Below are 21,183 nucleotides of genomic sequence, written 5' to 3' on the forward strand. Positions count from 1 at the left end.
CTGAAAACCCTTACCTCTCCGACAATAGTGAAAAACCCAACCAACTCCCTCTTTTTGCAACCGAAGTAAAAACCATATACTCTCTTCACAATATCTTCACAACCCAAAAAACACCATAAAAGAAACCCAATAGTCCGGATACAAGCTCTTGCAAGAGAAGAAGAAGAAAAAACCTTGGAGAGAAATAAACCCTCTCTACGAGCCCTGACCCCTATTTGAGAATAATCAAACTCCCAACTAAAGATAAAACCCTCTTTAGTGGACTTATAAAAACACATTCGAAGAAAGGCCTTCATAAAGAACTTAATCCCAAGTGATTTTATATCACTAATCCAACAACAATCGTATCAAAAGTTACGGCCACTTGAAGTTTTGGTCCTCCAATGACTTCTTTTGATCGCGCGGTCATTTGGAAACAGTTCCACAAACTGTTTTTAAGTGAGAAAAGACCACAAATTCCTAAGCTGGAACTTTGAAAAATAAAAAGGGTACAGAAGCTTACGAGACTGCAATTATGGAATTTTATATGTCACGTTTCATGCCCAACAGTAATAAAAATTATATACTCATATAACAAAGCTTGTAATACATTCTCTGACAGAATCAGGCATTTGATTATCCGTTTCTTTTGGAAGGAGTGGCAATCAGGATCATCTCATCTTCTCTCTGGCGCTTCAGGTTGCCATTGAAGCAGCTGAATGTGAATTGGGTGCTCAAAATGGTCGGAATGGTGCTGGATGGATTAGAGCTTTTTCCTGAAATGGGTGACCGATTTTTTGTTACCAGAAGCAATAGGAGAAGTAGCAACAAAAAGAACAAAGCCATTTCAGTGCAGACTTTATTTCTGATAAATTGCAAGTTTGCGACAAGCCAATAGATGTCACACATAGTTACTCTACACGGAGTTGGAAGGTCCATATGATTTGAATCGTCCACTTTGTGGATCCTACTAGAGCATTAGTTACAAAATTCTCTGAATAATTGATGTCCTAATTCAAAATTTTCTTGTATTTGAAAAAATGACTAATAATTTGTCATTTTCTCATATTATTTATAGATTAGAACGATGAAGTCGCATTATGATCTAGCATCGACATAATCTTAACTATACACACATCATATAAGATTATATGAGAAATGATATTTCTACCTCCTTTGACCGCATTTGCACCCCCTCACAAAAAGATGTAGAAATGCAGCCATTTTTAAGAAAAGAAAACAAGAGGGTGGAAACGCAGGAAAAGAGGATAGACAGTAGATATACGTATTGTAAATAGAAAACATGAGGTTTTTTTTTTTTTTTTTCTGATTTTTTGACATACAGCTACTGTGTGATCTTCCACAGTGGACCATCTGCATTAGGAACCACTATATGGATAGCCCAGATCCTCTGGCAGCACAGCCCCTGTACGTTGGTGACGGACCAATGTCAGATTATTGTGACATGCCAGAAATGACCATTTAAGAACCCAAAATTTTTAGGAGTCCGCAACATTCCAAAGAAAGAGACACACCCTCAGTAGAAGATTTATGCAATGATATATCCCTCACAAATGTCAATTTTAAATGCGACCTGACTAAATTCAATCTTCAGTGCAAAAAAAAAAAAACATTTAATAGCTATTGTACCTGAATTGCATTGATCCATCTTTCTCTTCTTAATCAGTTTGACATCATCCAACTGTGGTTTTCTCTTGCTACCTAGGCTCTCATCCTCGGTCGTTTGGAGATCCACATCTCCACTATTATTCGATGGGTTCTGGGGTCCTGCAGGCAGAATCAAGCCTCACAATTAATGGAGGTGTATGATCAATTTTAGTTCTCCGAGTGTAAGAGAATAGGCTACAACCACTTGATAGTAGTTTCTGGTGTTGCTGAAAACTCAATGTAGAGTACTTGAGAACTTGGAGAGTTGATTGAGATTCTCGTGAAGTTTTAGATGGAACTTTGTATTTTAGAACCTGAGCAATGCTTGATTGAAAACTCCAAAAATCCTAGCAAGCCTTTATCAAATTGACAAGTTATTGACAACTCCATTTTTCAGGAAAAAAAAATCCGAGTGCAACTTGAAAGATTTTGAGCTTGGCAGAAATTTTCAACTTTTTTTTTAGTCGGAGTAGGTGCAAGCCTGACACATTCCCTCACCATTCAAAATCTCCAAATCCATAGATATCATTCAAGGATTTCAGTTTGTGAAGAAAAACCTACTATTGACATTCCATTTTCCCTGTCATGATCGCCTCACACTTTTGTAGCATATATCGTAATCATAGAGATACATTGCTGATGTAGGATTAATCTAGGAGATTTTCTACGAGAAGTAGATGGGATCCAATTCAAAATTTTCAGTAAAAAATGTACATTTTCGGATTTATGAAAATTGTGTATTTTTAGCAGCTGGCCCAGATCGGCATAGATCTGAACGTTGGATCATAACCAGATTTGGGTATGTGTTCGGAGATAAAGAATAGAAGGTAATATAAAAAATTTGAAGTCAATCTCTAACCATGGAAAAGAGTGATCTTGAGGTTTCTTTAAAACTGCAGTTTTACCACAATGGTCCAGAACTCCAGATCTAGATTAAGATCAGCCATTGGATCAGCCTGCACTTTTGACATGTAGTCAACTATGCAGAAGAGAATAATTTCAAACACATATATCCATTAGATCTGTGACTAACTTTGACCAAATGGGACTGGATGCATGGTAGCAACAGTCCAAAATAAAAAAGTTGCAGAAATTTAAGGTTCAAACTTAAAGAAGTTAAGGATGAACAAAAGGGAAAACTGTAGAAAATAAAAATGGAGATAGAGGATAGCTGTTAGATTTTAGAAAATCACACCATAAAATAGTCAAGGAACCACTCCAAGGCACCAAAAGGAATCACTCAAAAGGCTCGAACATGAGCATCACACACACGATCAAGAGGTTAGGAAATCACTTCAACATGCAAGCAAAGCTTCAATTTTCATTCATCAACTTGTCTAAAATGATCACATGCCTACATGCTTTTATAGATAAGAGCCCAAACTTGCATGGGATTTCCCTACTAAAATCACACCACTAACTAACTAGTCAAGGAATCACTCAAAGGCACCAAAGGAATCATTCAAAAAAAAGGGGGGGCCAGTGCACGAGGCTCCCACCATTGTGGGGTCTGGGGAGGGCTAGATGTACGCAGCCTTACCCCTGCTTTGCAGAGAGGCTGTTTCTGTGACTCAAACCCCTGACCACCAGGTCACAATGTAGCAACCTTTTACCGAAAGGAATCATTCAAAACAGCTAGAAAATGAGCATCATCACACACGCGATCAAGAGGTTAGGAAATGACTTCCACATGCTTGCAAAACTTCAATTTTCATTCATCAACTAATCTAAAACAAGGGGTTGGGCCTGTAGCTCAATGGATGAGGCTTTGTATCTCAACATTGAGGTCGCAGGTTCGATCCCAGCTTACCTGCCAAAAAAAACACTAATCTAAAACAATCATATGCGTACATGCTTTATAGAATTCCCAAGCAATATAAGACCCCAAACTTGCATGGGATTTTTCTACTAATTGGGAAAATCAATGCTCAAGATAGGAGTTGTTTTTCTTGCTAAGAATGTCCTTGGCCTCAATTAGATAAAAGAAACTATCCTATCATGACTCTTGTAAGAAGGGGGAAAAAATCCCAGACTTTGGACTCAAAACACTTTTAGTAACAATTAAAAATAGAAACTAACTCCACTATTCCTGGACTAGATTAGCCTAACCAAATAGGAAACTATCCCTTTGATTTTTATGATCAGCATGGGCTCCGAACCTTTAAAATAAAACCCAACTAAACTAAAATCTGCATCACAATGAAGCCCGGCCCCTATCCCCCACCCTCACCCCCCTCCTTTCTTGGACTCTAGACCAGACTAACCAAATAGAAAACTATCCCTTTGATTTTTATTATCAGCATGGACTCCAAAAATTTAAAATAAAACCCAATCAAACTCAATCTGCATCACAATGAAGCCCAGCCCCCATCCCCCACCCTCACCCCCTCCTCTTCCTTGGGCTCTAGACTAAACTAACCAAATAGGAAACTATCCCTTTGATTTTTATTATCAACATGGACTCCGAACATTTAAAATAAAACCTAATCAAACTCCAATCTGCATCACAATGAAGCCTGGTAAAGCATAAATGATTAAATAACTCCATCTCCAACAGCTTAAGCTTTTGGACTAACTGGTAGTTTCACATTGTGTCAGAGCCAAAGATCCTGAGTTCAAAAATCCTTGATAGCAAAAATCAACATGCAATGGCCAAACCGAAAAGAAGGGCCACATGTGCCACGTGTAGACCAAACCCAAAAGAGGGGCCACACGTGAGGGGGAGTGTTAAAGCTTAAAGTATAAAAGATTAAATAACGCCATCTCCAACAGCTTAAGCTTTTGGAGTAACTGGTAGTTTCACAAAGCCCAGCCACTCCCACTCCCCCCCCCCCACCCACACACACCCACCCCCACCCCCCCACAACCACCACCACGCACGCTCACGCGTGCACACACACGCACAACACAAAATAGGAGAAAGTAACAATTGTGACAGTTGACTGAAGTGTTTTTGCACAAATGACACCTCTAACCCTATCCTCTCTTCGAAATCTACTTGATGCTCTAATAGGGTTTGGGGTGTTCGACACTCCGTGTCCGTGTCGACACGTGACCCTCGTCCATGTCCACAAATCATAGAAAATAACACAACCTACTGTTGGAAAGCAAAAACTTGCCTAACCTCCTGTTCTGCTAATCACTTTATCACCAGGGAAAAGCTTAAACTATACCTCATCCTTGACATATTTGATAATTTCTTTCTCCAAATACAAACCTGATGGATCCCAATGATAAACCTGGAAAAGGGAAAGGCTCAGACAAAAGCAAACAAGCTTTTGACTTGTTACACTGGGAAAATTATCCCCATATACAAGAGATCAAAGAGTTTATCCGTATGGGAATTGAGAAAAGTATTCCATGACCACCCTCCAAGATGAAGGCCAGAAAGGCCCATAAACAACAGCCATCAACTCACTGCAGAAATCTCTTTGACTAAACAATGAAATTTATAATTTTTTTTTTTTTGAAAAATGACATAACCAATAACACTTCAATAGGATCCAAAAAACTTCATCCCGCCAATACTCATATATACAACATAACTTTCATCTCAGGATGTATGGATAATCAAAACAACAAATTAATAAAGCACTCCTTTAGATCCTGTGAATTAGAAGCTCAAAAAGACTTGATTACAAGGAATCCTCTCGCCACAACTTTTCCAAGAGATTGACACCTCTATTATGTCTAAAGGCTGTTATGCAAGTGCCCTGCACACCAGGGAATATGTGGCCTAACATATGTGATTGGGACCATTGATCTGGTATGCCATCATGAGAAAGCCCATATGGTCCTACTCCAATGCCAAACAGAAATCCCATCCGTAAGATCAACGCCCACAAATTCAAATAGTTTTAGATTCTCTTGGTGGGATCCTAAAATGAGCCAAATTACAGTTGCAGCCACAAAGTATCTACGAACCCGATCACATGTCTTAGGTAACTGACTACTACGCCAAAAGCTCCAGAGCTGATGGAATGCATTAGGCTAGACCCTTTAAACTCATCCCATAACAGGCTGGGTCCCACCTAGTCCCATACCTAGGCCGGCCCCCACTTAGGACCGTGACAGTATGCATGGCACATGTGGAGGCCAGGGCTGATTGTTAGGAACACTCCAACCAGCGATCAGCAGGATAGCATTTGTCTCTAAGTTCTAACTAAAAGACCCACCTAGTTGAATTGGGACTCGTACTAGTCAACTAAGGACTCACCCTAATAAACTTGCCCAATACTTATCATAATCTACCTACGCCGGTTTTGCTTGACACGGCAGTGAGTAAGCTGTCGGGGCTGTGTCGACTCGTGCGAGTCACAGGTTAGCTTTCTTCGGATCGGATTCAGTGCGTTCTTCGGATCCTACTTCCTATGTCTCAGTCACGATCCATTTCAAATCGGACTGTCCATCCGAGTGTCCTAGTAGGTCCTACTTACATTTTATAGAGTTAAAATTCTCAAAAGAGGGCGAATGCAAATTTTATCAGTAGATGCAAGGGTGATATACAGCGGCGACAATGCAGTGGGCTAAGGACTTAGGGACAATGCTATTAGAAGAAAGATAAGAGGGTGACTCCATAGTCGAGAGACTTGAGAGAGATGAATGAAAAAGGTACTAAAAATAGGAATAGTTCGAAAAACTGCATATGACTTATTTTTACTAAAATACCCCAAAAATAATACTCAAAGTAATAAAGCAATGGAGGGTATTTTTGTAAAATAGTACACTAAAATCTGATTTAGGACTGTCCTGAGTGCTTCTGTGAGGGCTTTTGTGGGTTGTCTGGATCCGATCGGTAATCATTTCAGATCTTATGATTGGGTTTCGAAATGTGTCCATGGATCCTAGTAATGTGTCTAGGTCTTGTTTGTTTAGGTTTGGGTTCGGATAGTCCATCGGACTGTCTGAGTCCATTGACACCCCTAGCAAGACCCAGCCAGAAAACTGGTGCTTCCCAATCCCATGATTTTCCAAGCAGCCCTATAAACCAGGCCATAACACAAGTTGAGATACAGTTCCCTTCTTTGTATAATTGGCTATCATTTAAGAAAAAAAAAACACAAGTTGAGATACAATGCAAGCGCAGATAAAGTGAGCCACCAGCAACGACGCTTGTATATGCATGACCTAACCAAATATGCATGACCTAACCCTGCACTCCCCCGATGTTACGGTACTGAGTGAGGGCCGTCTAGGTATGGGACTGGGTGGTACCCAGCCTAGTATGGGACAAGTTTAAAAGGCCTTGCCTAACAAGTTCCATCAGCTCTGGAGCTTTTTGCGTATTGGTAACATACCTAAAACCATGGTTTGAAATTTCGGTTTCGGGCCTTTCAGCATAAATTTCGGACCTAGCCGAGATTCCGAAATTTCAAATTTCGCTGAAATTGACGAAATTTCCGAAATATTTCAGGAATTTCTACGTTTCGCCAGTGTCGGTTTCGGAACGTTTCGGTTTCGGTCTTGACCGAAATCCGAAATGGGACGAAATTTAAACCATGCCTAAAACCCAAGACTGCATTGAAATTCAAAGACCGAAAACCAGTGTTTTTAGACTGCACCTACTTCATAAGAAACAGATGGCAACCCACGCGTACATTAGCAAAATCGGGAATGGTGGGCTAATATGCGCCCAAAAAAAAAATCTCGCTCAGTCCGCTCTCGAGCAGCAATTAAAACAAAACCCAAAACAAAATCTACCGGACTTTAAGAAATCGCAAAAAAAAAAAAAAACCTGATTATCCAATAGCAGAGAGAGAGAGAGGAGAGTTTTACCACTGCTTTCAGTGTCGGAGAGCTTGCCTTCGACGAGCAGGGGATTTGTGTGGTTGCCGCCGTTGGGGAAACCCCGAGAGGAGAAGAAGGAGAGTAGGGATTTCCAAGTGACGGAGGAGATGAAATCAAGCCCTCTGCTGCTGCTCACAAAGTGTCCGTTGAGTCGGAGGGAGGAGGGGTCAAGCCCAAAGATCCGAGCGATGGAGCCCAGGTCAACCCCGTGGTCTTCCAACACCACCAATGGGACTAGCTTCGAAACCAATGGGCACAAGAGCTTGATGGTCTTACTACCACCAGACATCTAGTGTGTTGCAGAAACAACTCAGAAATACAGAAACAGAGAGCATTTTAGAGCCCCCAACGGCTTCTCGAAGGGTCTCAAACCTTCTTCTTTAAAATTACTCATAAAAAAAACAAGGGGGGCGAATATATCACTTCCCTTTCATTACTTCTAAAATTAGGATTGAACCTGAGGTTAAATTAGAGGTTATAAAATTTGAGTCCCACTAGACCATTCACCCTAAGGACCGATTTTTGGAGCACACATCGGACCATGTCTGTCTAATCAAGTCCGTTCATCTTGTAGAACATGATGGGGCAACGACGAGGTAATGGAGTGGTTCATCCAAGATAAGGGGCTACAAAAATCAACGGTGTAGCTTTTATTGGAGAAAACCCTGAACCGAGTGTTGATATATGGTAGGGCTAAGATCATCCAATCAGCATGGGCTCAACGAAAATTGGCACACACAAAACAAAAAAAAATACCTCAGCGGTAAGTAGTGTGTTGGTTGTCAACCTAGTAAAGTAGTGGTATGGGTGTCATTACTAATAGAGACACACATTCTCTTGTTTCTACCCATTTTCTTCCGGGTTTGAATGAGAAATTGTTGCCCAAACACACCCTTAGAAAATGAGAAATTATATGGTGCCCGAGCGTCAAGTCCCATGAAGGCAATGCTATAAAAGTACAGCCCTTGATATATGATCCAACACCAGCCTCTTAAAAGAAATGGGCTGCGGTTGGATCAAATATCAACCGTGCGGTCCTATCTCTGGATTTGTGGTTTGGGGGATGAGGATGACAAAAGCATTGCGCAGAGAAAGACAATCCGAAGCTGACATCAATCCACGAAAATAAACTTCTGATCGTATAGTTAGAATTGTTTTCTGTGAGATTTTGTATCATGGTCAATAGCCCACCCTAGTAGAGTCACCATATTGAGAAACCAGTTCATCTGAATTCACAACCATGCTTGATGAACAGTTGAACACATACCAATTCGATTGGGATTCGTGCGGTCCTATCTCTGGATTTGTGGTTTGGGGGATGAGGATGACAAAAGCATTGCGCAGAAAAAGCTCTTCTGTTAGTATCATGTCCATCGCAAAATTATACTGTGTATGTGCGTAGCTGAACGTAATGGGGTACGACATAGGTGCTATAGGGTTGCAACTTGGGTCAGTTTTCACCGAACCCGCAACGACCTGACCCGAAAATACCCTTGGCCGGGTTCAGAAATCATGCACCTTGGGTTGGGTCGATTTTCGAGCTGGAAAACCCGACCAAATCCCAAGTCGGATTAGGGATTGAAGAAGGAAAAAAAAACCCGACCCAACCCAAGACTGTTGATGTATTTCTAACTTTGAAGCAAGATGGGTGCTAATCCAAAACTAATTCGATTATCATTTTAAAGAACTTTAATCAGTAGTCAAAATAAATATTATGCATTTTTTCTACAAAAAACAAAGTGTGGACACTGGGTTTATAGCAACACAAAAATCTTTTGCCTTCTAAAGTAAAGAGTGAAGGAAAAGAAGCAAAAACTACTTGAAAGGAAAAATTTATGTGTGACAACCTCCCGAGCAAGAACCAAAATGTTTTTGCCATCGTAATCGACAGGGACGATGAGACAACGCATAATTAATTTTGGAGTTACACTCATCTTGCAAAAAAAAAATCCTGACCCAACCCGAGAAACTTTCTCGGATAGCGTTGGGTATGAATCTCGGGTTTTCTCATAAAAAAAACAGAGACAAACCGAACCGAGATAGTTTCTCGGGTAGGTTAGGGTTCTGGAAAACCAGACTCGCATGACCTGAGTTGCAACCCTAATAGATACCACACTTGGTGTTTGATCCAAGCTTATAAAGCCGGCTGTAGTTTCAAATATCAAGGGCGGAACCCTGCCACAACTACACACCTACACCATATAAGAACTCCATGTTCATCAATCTGTTATCTCTATATTGAAATCAATCTTTTCTGTTTACCCATTTTTACCTCATTCCAGAATCTAGTAAGCTGATTGATAACAATCATACCTGTGCGAGCGCAAATTTCCTTGGACTAATCCTCAGCAACCACTGTTAACCCAAACAGGGCCCAAAATTGAATCACAATCTAACATGGCATCATTTGATACTTATAAAAATTACAAAATTTGATGATACAAAGGGCTGCACCTTATCAAACTAGCCTTGATGATCGTTCAAATAATAATGGCAACCAATAGCAACTGCGGCCACTAATATGACTTTGAATACTAGCTTTGCACTAAAAAGAGATGGCGATGAAGACTCTGATTGGGGTGGATCTTGTGGCTTACCTCGTAACTTGGCAGACAACTTTGATAGGAGCTGTGGAATCAACCCACGCCTCATGGCAGCTGTGACAAAAATATATATATAAACACCCTCAGAGGCTTTTTCACTTCTGGCCAAGGTGCAGGAAGTAAAGAACGTAGAAGAAATAGCACGATATAACCAAATCAAATGATAAAGCATGTTGTAATGAGTGTTGCTACTTGTATAAACTGGATAGGGAAAGTTCAAATCAAGTAAGTTCTCAAGACAATCAAGGCAATTGTGTGTATTCTGGAATAAAAGCTCCGTGTATATCTGATAATTAAAGTGCCCAACCTCATTTCCTAGGTTATTGCTAAATGCATAAATGGGAAGTTGTTTGAAAGATATTAGTTTATTTTTTCCCAAAGAGATAGTGTTTTGAGGCAGGTACTGAACACTCTTGAAAGGTGGATTGATGGATACCATCCTTCACAATAATCAAGGAATTAATAGGATAACCACACCCATCATTAGTACCAAAGTTTCTTTTTATTTTAGTTATAAGGTTTTAATTGAGTTTTATTTTATAGGGATTTGCTAGCGTCCATCACAGAAGGCATTTCGCAGGTGGTCTGTTGCATCTGAGAGCAGCGACCTCCTGAATGAAAACAAAATCTGCTGAAAAGTGAGCCTCTGTGGCTGCTATCAGATGCAACAAACCATCCGCAAAAGGCCTTCTGCGATGGACGCTAGCAAATCCCTTTTTTATAAGGTTTTAAGTGATAGTGTTATAATAGGTATCTTCGTTACGTACTATGTTTCACTTAATTCGCTTTGATCCATGACATTATTCATGTCACTATTCATAGAGTTTTGCATAGAGCTTTAGGTGGAAGGTATTTTTGTCAAAAGCAGGGATATTTTGTAGATTTTGGAATTCTCTAAAACCTCTTTTCTCTATATACATAGGCCTCAAGGTTTCTTTTACATGATGTGCTATGTTATGAATAAACAAGCTTTGCTTACAAGATAAAATAATTCTCTTCTTGATCATGATGTAGCGTCTTGATCGCCCGTTGGTGTGGGGCCTCTGGTTCCAGAGTTATGATGCCCTGAATTTATTCTTCCTAGATCGTCTAAAGATAAATCTCTATGATTCTCTCCTCTTTTTGTTCAAATTTCAAGAAGTCTCATTTGTGTGATTTCTCCAATTTGGATTGTCAATTTTATTAAAGAGGTTTACTAAGAGCATTGATCTGAGCAATCTGAACGGATCGGATCTAAGATCCATCAGTTAGATTGGATAAATCGAAACAATTGGATTTCTAAGGAGTATTGACCTTGAGATCAAACAATCGAATTAATTTGATCTAATTGTTATCAACTAGATTAGCCCTAACTGTGAAATCCGAGATACATGGGAAGGTTAGATTAGATCTACTTTTAGAAAAGGTTACATGAGATTAAGGTTGACTTGGGCTTTCCTCTATAATATTACACCACATTTGTTATAAGAGCAAAAATGGTTAATATTGGATATAAGTTCAATAAGAACTAGCATGCAACATCTTTCCTGTAAATCTTACACCCAAGGATATAAAGCTGCTAAATATGAAAGCCCAACTAGAAGCAAAATCCAAAACTCACTGACTTGGAACCTGAACATGTCAACTAGGTTTGGATGGCTCTAGTTAACAAGTTCAATGCTGTAAAAAAAAAACCTGAGTGATGATCACCAAGTTGAATCATCTTACTGTTTGTTAAGTTAGTGAGCTCTTCATTGACTTGGCAGTGTTAAAATAAAAATTCAAAAGACCAACTCTCAATCCCCTTCTAAGTTATCAAACAGAAACTGATAAAAAGAGACATACATTTTTTGCAAGGGGAAGAAGTTCAAAAGTATCAAAAGAACACTTTCTGTGCCATACTTTCATTTAATGGAATCTAGTAAACTATATTTTTTGCAAGGGAAAGAAACCATGTTAGAAACCATGTAATTGAAGGGTTTTAAACTGGCTTCTAGACATTCATAGGCGTGGGTCCTATCACTTAAGTACTTTTAATAAGTTAGTCTTTATTTCTAATTGGAGGGGCTGTGATTTAAAGAAAATAAATGTCCAGGATCAGTCTTACGGTTATGGAAAGTGGGGTACTGCTTGTAATCGTGGAAAAAAAATTAGAAATTGAAATTTATGTGGGTTTTTTCCAAGGAAGCAGGATTCTTCCCTGGGAGCCTTCGATTCCCGCTTTCGATTCCAGCTCTGGCAACCTTCAGCAGGATTCTTCCCTAGGAGCCTTCGATTCCCGCTTTCGATTCCCGTTTCCCCCAAACTTGTCGAACAGCCGAAACCACCTATTTTGATTTTTATTTTTTTATTTTGCCCGGAGTTTGCTAACTTTTTGTTTACAAATTACCTTGTTTTTCTATTTGTACCAGATATGTCTAGATTTGAGCTTCTAGGCTACATCACAAAAAAATAACGTCTATTAATTACCTTCTTGATATTTTGCCCTGAACGGGATATTTTTATTAGATTTGTGGATACGTCAGGGATAAAAAAGAATACCGATGTTTTATTTGGCATTTTTATATCACTGTTGCAGAAGTGGGTTCAGAGAATATTGTACAGTTTGTAACTAATAATGAGCCTAGTAACAGAGCTGCAAGGACAAAGTTGGAGGTAAAAGTATGGAAATTACTAATACACCCTGTGTTCGGCCCATTGCATAGATCTTATGCTAGAAAACCTAGGCCCATTGCATAGATCTTATGCCACAAAACATGGCTAAGCTTGATAAGTTCCAAATTATTGCTAACACCATTAGATAGAGCTTGGATGGTAATTAGGCTAATCTATAACCATGGAGGGTTGCAGCACCTGATGAGGCAAAAGTTTACTAAAGGGGAGATTTGTGTTAAAAGAGAAACACAGCCATATTGGTTTAACATCGAACACTTAATAATATGCACTGTCATGTATTTTTGATATAAAGATTTATACACAACTCATACACCACATTTCAAATGTAGTTCATATAAAATGAATCCTATAGAAAATTTGTTGGGGCGTAACCCTCTTAGCAACACGCTGCATCGGCGCCCGGATGTAGTGTTAAATGAGCAAGGGTCTGGAATAGCATTGCCCCGACCGAGCTCTTGAGGCTCACCATCCATTGTGGACACCCTCAAGTCCAGTTGGGATACGAAATGTTCTAACTTGCCCATGTGTTACTATTTTTTTGATGTATTCTGGCATTATTCAGTACCTTGACAGACTAATGTGAGACATGCACACGTCGGTGAGCCATGAGTGCACCCCTGTCAGGGTTTTCAGAGGTACATACTTCTTGTGCACCGCAGGTCGAGCGCCCCTATTGGGGTTTTCATAAGTACATGGGCCAAAGTATCCCCGGCAGGGTTTCCGGGGCAATGCTCGGAAGGAAAATTTAATTTTCAGTTCTGTGCTAAAGGATATTTCAGTAGTTTCTTGATGTAGTGGCATTGATATATAAGACGGATATTAGGGTTATGGGTGTAAGGTGTTGCATTGTGATTACTTGGCCGAGAAGGAGAGTTTTGTAACCCTAAAAAGGATCAGCGAAAATCCTCTCCGGTGGACGTAGGCACACTGTCGGACCACGTAAATCTTTTTTTTTTAATGGCTTTGCTCGAACCACATAACTCTTCTGTTCTTGTTCTTGTTCTTGTTCTTGTTCTTGTTCTTTGTGTGATTGTGTTTCTCTCATCTTATCTTGACGTTTTGCTGCACATCGAGCGCGATTCTATTCCAGAAGGTTTCAGTTTTCAACCCTTTAACACCAACCTTTATGAGCCTAAAGCATGGTTTTAAATTTCGGCACGTTTCGGCCGAAATGTTTCGGCCGAAATATTTCGGTTTCGGTGGAAAACGAAACAAAATTCACATTGAGTCGGAAAAGTACCAAACTTCGCCGAAACGTTTCGGAAATTTCGGCCGAAACGTTTCGTTTCAGTGAAATTTTGGACGTTTCGGTGAAGTACAAAATTTCACCCGAAATTTTGGAAATTTTGGTGAAACGTTTCGGAAATTTCGGTGAAATTTTTACAAGATTTGATTCGAAATTTCGTTCCGAAACCGAAACGTTTCGGTTTCGCTGATGACCAAAACCGAAACCGAAATCGAGATTTAAAACCTTGGCCTAAAGGAACTCTTGCCTAACACCCATGCGACACTCATGCAACACCCCAACACTATCACAAGTCGGCCTTCCCAATTGGCCTTAGATGGATGCATCAACACCCCCAAGAACATTTGAATTCACACATGTTAAGGAAGTAGGGGTGTTCATTATTCGGTTTTAACCGAATAACCGAATCGAATTGATTCGGTCGGTTCGGTTCGGTTTTTTGCTAATTCGGTTCGGTTTCGGTTTTTATTTTTGGTTAATTCGGTTATTCGGTTTTGGTTTCGGTTATCTCGAGAAAAAAATTCGGTTAACCGAATACCGAAATTAACCAAAAATAAACATTATTTTTTCAAAAAATGGTGTATGGGCACTCCGTAGGATGATCCAAACCGTCCATTTGATTGATCACAACTTCAATAGGTTGTGCCTAAAAAACCATTTCGATAGATTGATCATAGCCCTCCTATCAAACCGTCCAAATGGATTTTGTTTGTCTTTTTCTATCACTATTCGGTTATTCGGTTATAACCAAATAACCAAATTTTTAATCGGTTCGGTTTTGGTTCGGTTTTCTTAAAATTCGGTTTGGTTTCGGTTTCCGAAATTTGATAACCGAAATTATTTCAGTTATCAAATTTCGGTTATTTTGGTTCGGTATAACCGATTGAACACCGCTATAAGGAAGTGCTTAAGAGATAAGCGGGAAGCAAGCTATTATTACAAGGAAGGAAATGCTCACAATTTATAGTTGAAATTGCCATCAAATGTTGTATTGATGGAAAATTATTATTACAAGCAAGTTTCTTTCGCAAGCTATGATCCCCAAATATTTTATTGAGATTTCCATCTTAATGATTTATTCTTTGCAATGCTAAAGAAATGATGCCAAATGAAGAACTCTCTCCAATTTATTGTTCTTATTATTACATGTGTGTGTGTGGTTTAGATTGTGCCATGTAGCACCAATATACTAAAGAACATTAGAACATCCTACACTCTCTAAAGGCTTCCGCACTCTTATATATTATCACCACAACTACATACGAAGGAGACTCTAGAATACTCCTAGAATCTCTTCAACTCTAGCTTATATAAACTAAAAAAAGTAGTCAGGACTTCTCTAGGGCCTTCAAGTGTCTCTACAACTCTAGGCTTCTCCGACATGTTCTAAATTATCTATAACTTCCGTTTAGGAGTGGGGTCAGTTGGGAGCAACTCTTACTCCATGAGAAGGTGCCATGAAGCTTATATGGGATAAAATACTACATTTTAGTAGGAGAACTTCCCTAGAGACAATATGCACGGAAAGGCCGAAAAGATCAATATTTAGTCATAACCACACTAGACGAGCCTTGTGTGTGTGTGTGTGTGTGTGTGTGTGTGTGTGTGTGTGTGTGTGTGAACTTCATCAACCTATCATATGCTACTTGACTGCAAACCGTTCTGCACCCTATTCTCGAAACCCTTAGAACCCAAGCATAATAAACTACCCTCAGAACCCAAGCATGAACAGTTTGCAGTCAATTAAGTTCATAGGTGTGGTGAGCAAAATTGATTTAAGTAGTGGCATTGTGTTAGGTCTCAGGTCTCAGCCTATTGGTGGCTTGTGGTGGTTCTTCATCTGCGAGGCTTGTAAGATGCTTGCATGATGGCACTTTACTGCTTTTGAAAGCTATTGCGATATACAAGGTTTATGTACAAATAGAATATTGATCATCAAGATGCCATTACAGTTCAGAAGGATTCATGTAGAAGAGAAGTAGTTCATCGCCTACAGTGCAGAGGTATCCACAACCATATATAGTAGAGGGTAAGGTTTACAATTCTATATCTATGCCTGGTCTTGGTAAGAAATACCAAGAGTCAAAATGAGTTTCATCGATTTAATATTCCATTTAAGGATACCATTACTCTTGTTATAACATTGACTGCGTTATCCATTGAATCATCTGGCACAGCACAAAATTAAATCTTTGTAAAAGAACAGTTCAGTGGGCACTCAAAAAGTTGTTTTTGACTAGGCACTCGCTCAAGGCCTTGGAGAGTTGAATTGATGGAAGCAAATGAGTCAATTAAACAAAAAGGTTCAAAGATAACTGGGAGGAAATGGAAGAAGGTAAGCAGATCGGAAGAAAAGAAGAATAAGAAAAAGTGCAACGAAGAGAAAAAGATGTGTTAGGTGGGTAGGACTGGTGCGAGCGCAGATGCTATCTTTAAAATGAACACCACCACCCCATTCATTTGTTAAAGACTCCACTGAGGAAAAATGGCTGGAAGATATTCCATCGAGTTAGCAAAGATTTGTAACTCTGACTTGGCCTGAAACCAAATTGGTATGGCCAAGGTTCGAGTCAACTTGGTGACTTTTTTCGGCATTGATTACTTTAATCGAAAGTCAGTAGTCCTACTTAAACGGCGAAAGTTTTTCAGAAGTCTGAATTACTTATAAAAGTAAGGACTAAAACTAAAACGAGGCTTTTAATTATGATGATTTTCCACGATTCTTGCACTGCAATAAAATTTAAGACACCTCTTTCAAATATAAAACAGAAAATTTGAAAAAGAAAGAGCAATATAGAATTACCTTTGCTTTTTAAGAATCTTTCCTCCTCACCAACCCGCCTTCGTAAAACATTGAGAAGTGAACCAAAATATAAGGCCAACACAGTGCATGTAAACGTGATAACATTGTAAGGCATGCTAAAATCGGGAGTAGTTAAGGGGACAAGCAATACTTCCATGTAAGACTGCACAGGATTCCTTTCCTGCAGAAAGAATAAAGATTATCAAGAAAAAGAAATAGGCAACATTCCATGATTCACATATCTCAAAAGAGTTTGAGGTGTCCAACAAAAGCGTCACCTCCAACGTATCAGCTCAAAAACAACCAACATGCCTAGAGTCATACCTGAAGCTTAAGTAACAATGGTGACTTGCTTGAGGAGTTCTCCTTGAGAAAATGCTCGCTTGAGTGAAAGTCAGGAAAACTAATCAGAGCTGATGGAATATCAAATCCCTGATTAGCATCTGGTGGGTATTCATCGATGTGTAGAAATCCCTGCAATAATATTTCAACTCAGTTGATTATTCAACTTGCACCATTTGAACTTAAGAAGAATTCCGATCAAATGTTCAGGTTCGATGCGTTCCTTCATTGCATTGACAATTATTTTGAAGATACCTGTTGTTGTTTTCTTTATAAACTTTTGTTTTTATAACAAGAAAATGAACTTAGCCATTCAAAAGAGAGAGAAAACAAAGAAAATGAACTTTGGTTATGAAACTATAACTAGTCCTCCTAAGAATATTCCATTTCACTTAAATATAAATTTCATGTAGGGATATCACAATAAAATATCATCCTTATTTTATTTTTATTTTTTGAATGGAATGTCATCCTTATTGATATTGGTCTGTCCTTTTTATTTTCTTGGGTTAGATAAGAAGGATACTGAACTGACATGTTCTAGTGGATTCAGGATGACTAGAATCCGTTAGATAACATTACTGGATTCATTTTCATTTGTTCATTTTCTATAAAAGTTGCAGGAAGATTTAATTTGCATTGTTTACATTCGATTTGACAACAGATAGCCCATTGCAAAGATTGAGCATGCCTTTGTGAGGTATAAAGCAGGCTGTGGCCGGACATCACTTATCAAGTGGCTGCTCCCTTGGAGATATAGTTGTGAAAATAGTGTTGGTAGTTTAGTCGGATTAGGATGTCAAGAAAAGAAAGTATAGCAAGTTTAGGAAGGTATACTTGTTGTGTAAGGCTCTTATCTATGTAAAGGAGTTGAGGTTTGCTAATTTAATATCAACTTAGTCAAGATGTAGCTTCTTCTGCACTTGACCCAAGAGCACAACTCTTGCAGAAAAAGCATCTTAATACTAAATACTTTTTTCGTTTTGTATGTTATTTTTTGACAATTAACAATATCCAACTAAAACATTTGATAGTTCATTAAATGAAAAATTAGAAAACCTAGTCTTCCAATTTCTATAATGAAGTATTAATAACAGAAACAGATATTAATTAATTGTATCAAGCCAAAATAATAACAAAAAAAAGCTAGAACATACCTTGTCAAACTCTACAGTTAATGTGGCCGTCTGCGTACTGCAAGGAAGTTCAAACACCATTTCCATCACACCAGGTGACACCTTATCTTCTGAGGGCGAGACATGTATCTTCTCGATCACATCTGACACTTGCCGGGGCTGTCCATCTATGAAAATTTGAAGAGTATGATAATAAACTTTAACATACCAAGGCACAACTTGGAAAAATATAACCCGCAGTGCGCACCCATCCCCACTCAATAACGAAGAGGTTCCTTCATGTGGCTGTGTAGATTTCAAAGAAATTGCGACAGAACCTCTTTCATTCCCACTTCCCATCAAAAACCTGCTTGCATGGAATGGTGCTTGAAGACATGACCAAACCACCGGAAGCTTCCAATGAAAGCCTAAATCAAAAGGCTCATGGTCACCATATTTCTCCATAGAAAACTCATACAGAATAGAAGAGCTCTGTCCACGCAAGTTATTCACTTCTCTAATAAGCCTGTCTGGGGTAACGGACAATTCGAAACTCGGTTGGTACAATGAATTTTCGGAGAATGTACCATCAGACCCAAAAAATCCATTATCAGTTCCCAATTTCTCAAGTTCAGTAACTAAACCCCTTTCTAGTTCAAGGAATACAGTGCTAGATTTTGCAAGAACACATTGTCCAGTAACCTTCTTTCCAAACAGAGAGCTAATAGTCCAACTTGGTTGCAATGGCCTCTCACTAGAATAATCCAAGCTAATTTTTCGAACACTGGGTTGGAGCACAACGGTCAGCGTCTGTTCAAGTACTGTGCCAGTTTCCGAGCCCTCTACCAAACCAAATTCAGTCGAAACTAATCGCAGCCGTTGTGAATGATAAAATCCTCGATAAATAGATGGCCTGTCCATCATCGCAGCAAGCCCCGCTTTGTCACGGCAAGGAAGCAGCTTCAACCAGGGGGTGAGATTCTCAGTGCAAACGGCTTCTCGGGGCAATGCACCATATCTGAGACTTCCAGAATGTGATCGAAAACCCCAATCTGGAGCAGAATAAGAAGTAGATGACTCTAAGAAATTGATCGAAGCACAGAACAGACCCGAAAGAGAATGAGTCAAATTCTTCCAGGTTGCGTCCACCTGATCGAGTGGGACATCAAAGACAGCCCAAAGTTCAACTCCAGGGGGCTTGGCATTGCCACTCGACAAGGGATCAAACCCTCCCCAGCGTTCGTAGTTCCAACGACCTTGTGTGAATGACAACTCCATTTCCCGAATTCGAAATTTCTGGACCTGGTTAAACATCATACCCGTAATAAAGTTACTGAAAGTGCAGTTTTGCCAAGCATCATGAAAAGCACCACCTTTGTTTATAACAGACCCACAAGAATTTGGCCCAAAGATGATTTAATTCAACATCCAATCCTCTCATAAAAAACTACCGAATATTTTTAATCATCCAAAGTTGTGGAGATGAAAAGCTAAGCTCACTGTTGCAAACCGGGTTCAGGAAAAAGAGTACCGGTTAAACCAAATAATTGTTCATACACTCCTACCCTTGATCACCATCTAATTTGAATTGCATAATGGCGGTGAACATGTACATTGATTGTGGTGATTTTGAAGTTCTCAAACTGACCACGGAAATGTTGGTAACATAAGACAACACCCTTAAATATAGAGTCTGAAGATAAGAAAAAGCTAGATTCATCCTCACAAGCTTAAAAAGAAAAAAGAAAAAAAGCAAGGGAAATGATTTCAGCACTCCATTGTTTTGATAAGATGCACGCAGCATCTTGTCGTTTAGTATTTAAAGGGCTTATAAGAGCTTTTTGAGAACTGTAAAATCCTTCTGACAGCCCTTTAAATGCTAGACGATTAGCTGTTTTGCGCATCTTATCAAAACATTGGAGTTTCAATATCATTTCCCAAAAGCAATAGTATAGTGTATACACAAAAATAATCGATGCCGGCACTCATCACCACCCATGTGTGATTAAGATCATATCGATGTGGGGTCCACCACATGCTAGCGGAGTAGGCCCACTCTTGCTCACCATTTAAATGTGATCATTTGATGTTGGTGAGAATATTACAGACCAATTGGCTATAGCACTAAGGATTTTTCAAATGAGCAGTAAAAAATGAGGTAATTAAATAGATAGACCAAGGAATGTGTAGTCAAAGAAACACATGATAATGTGCAAAAAGTTCAATAGACCCAAAATACCCTTTCCTTTTCCATCTAATAAGGAGATAGCAGAAACTAAATCATATGGCACTGTATATAGTTAGTCATACACAGCACAAATTCAAAGCAATTTCGCACATCCATCAAGATACAAAGGGAATTTTCGGAAATCGCCCGAGTCAGGCCTGACCGAGTCGACTCCCGAGTCTGAGCCCTTTAAGCCCTAAAACCTAAAAGATCTCGTCCCTCTAATTCCAATCAACAAATCCAGAACAAGAAAAAAAAAATTCCAATATCATACTACTTTTTGCCTGAAACAAAACCCTAAAAAATGGGAACACTAATTTTAGAGAAAAAAAAAAAGTATACCAGCTGATAAATGGCCTTGGGGAACAGACGGTGATGGTGGCCATAGATCTTGGTGGGAGGAGCTCTGCTATTGAAATGGAAATGAGCTAGAACCTTCCGATCGGGCAAGGGTTTAAGAAGTAATTCCTCTGAGAACTCTTCTTCTCTTTCTCCTTCATTCGATTCGGCGAAGATCGGAACGAGAAAACCGTGAGCAAGCAGAAGAAGAAGGAAGATGATTGAATATCGAGACGCCATTAATGGATGAGTTGGGGAGTTTGTGATCGAAAAGGATCTGCCATTAAACCTTCGAGCGTGAAGATTTGAAATGAAGGAGAGTTTGATGAAGGAAGAGGGAGGAATAGGATGCGTGTTGCCGCGCGTGTTGTTATCGAAGGCTGACTTTGTTTTGATTTGGCGAAGGAAGTTTATCTTCG

At 39.3% G+C, this 21,183-nt stretch overlaps 2 protein-coding genes across 2 annotated transcripts; both read right to left on the reverse strand.

Annotated features, from left to right (window-relative positions):
* Window positions 1–503: 503 nt before the first annotated feature.
* LOC143861002 (amino acid-ligase) lies at window positions 504–8,322 on the reverse strand. Its single transcript, XM_077371885.1, has 3 exons — window positions 7,423–8,322; window positions 1,630–1,767; window positions 504–755 (listed from the first exon to the last, which is right to left on the reverse strand). The coding sequence occupies exons 1-3, from the start codon at window positions 7,721–7,723 to the stop codon at window positions 616–618; spliced, it is 579 nt and encodes a 192-aa protein (XP_077228000.1). The 5' UTR covers window positions 7,724–8,322; the 3' UTR covers window positions 504–615.
* A 1,470-nt stretch (window positions 8,323–9,792) lies between these two features.
* On the reverse strand, window positions 9,793–21,174 carry LOC143860722 (GPI transamidase component Gpi16 subunit family protein). Its single transcript, XM_077371515.1, has 5 exons — window positions 20,768–21,174; window positions 18,241–19,500; window positions 17,066–17,215; window positions 16,742–16,922; window positions 9,793–10,091 (listed from the first exon to the last, which is right to left on the reverse strand). Exons 1-5 carry the CDS (start codon window positions 21,002–21,004, stop codon window positions 9,898–9,900), a joined length of 2,022 nt encoding a protein of 673 aa, XP_077227630.1. The 5' UTR covers window positions 21,005–21,174; the 3' UTR covers window positions 9,793–9,897.
* Window positions 21,175–21,183: the final 9 nt, after the last annotated feature.

Source organism: Tasmannia lanceolata, unplaced genomic scaffold (assembly GCF_043159265.1).
Source record: "Tasmannia lanceolata isolate RefF3 unplaced genomic scaffold, GAP_Taslan_0.1 ptg000037l, whole genome shotgun sequence".
In the NCBI taxonomy this organism is placed as follows: Eukaryota; Viridiplantae; Streptophyta; class Magnoliopsida; order Canellales; family Winteraceae; genus Tasmannia; species Tasmannia lanceolata.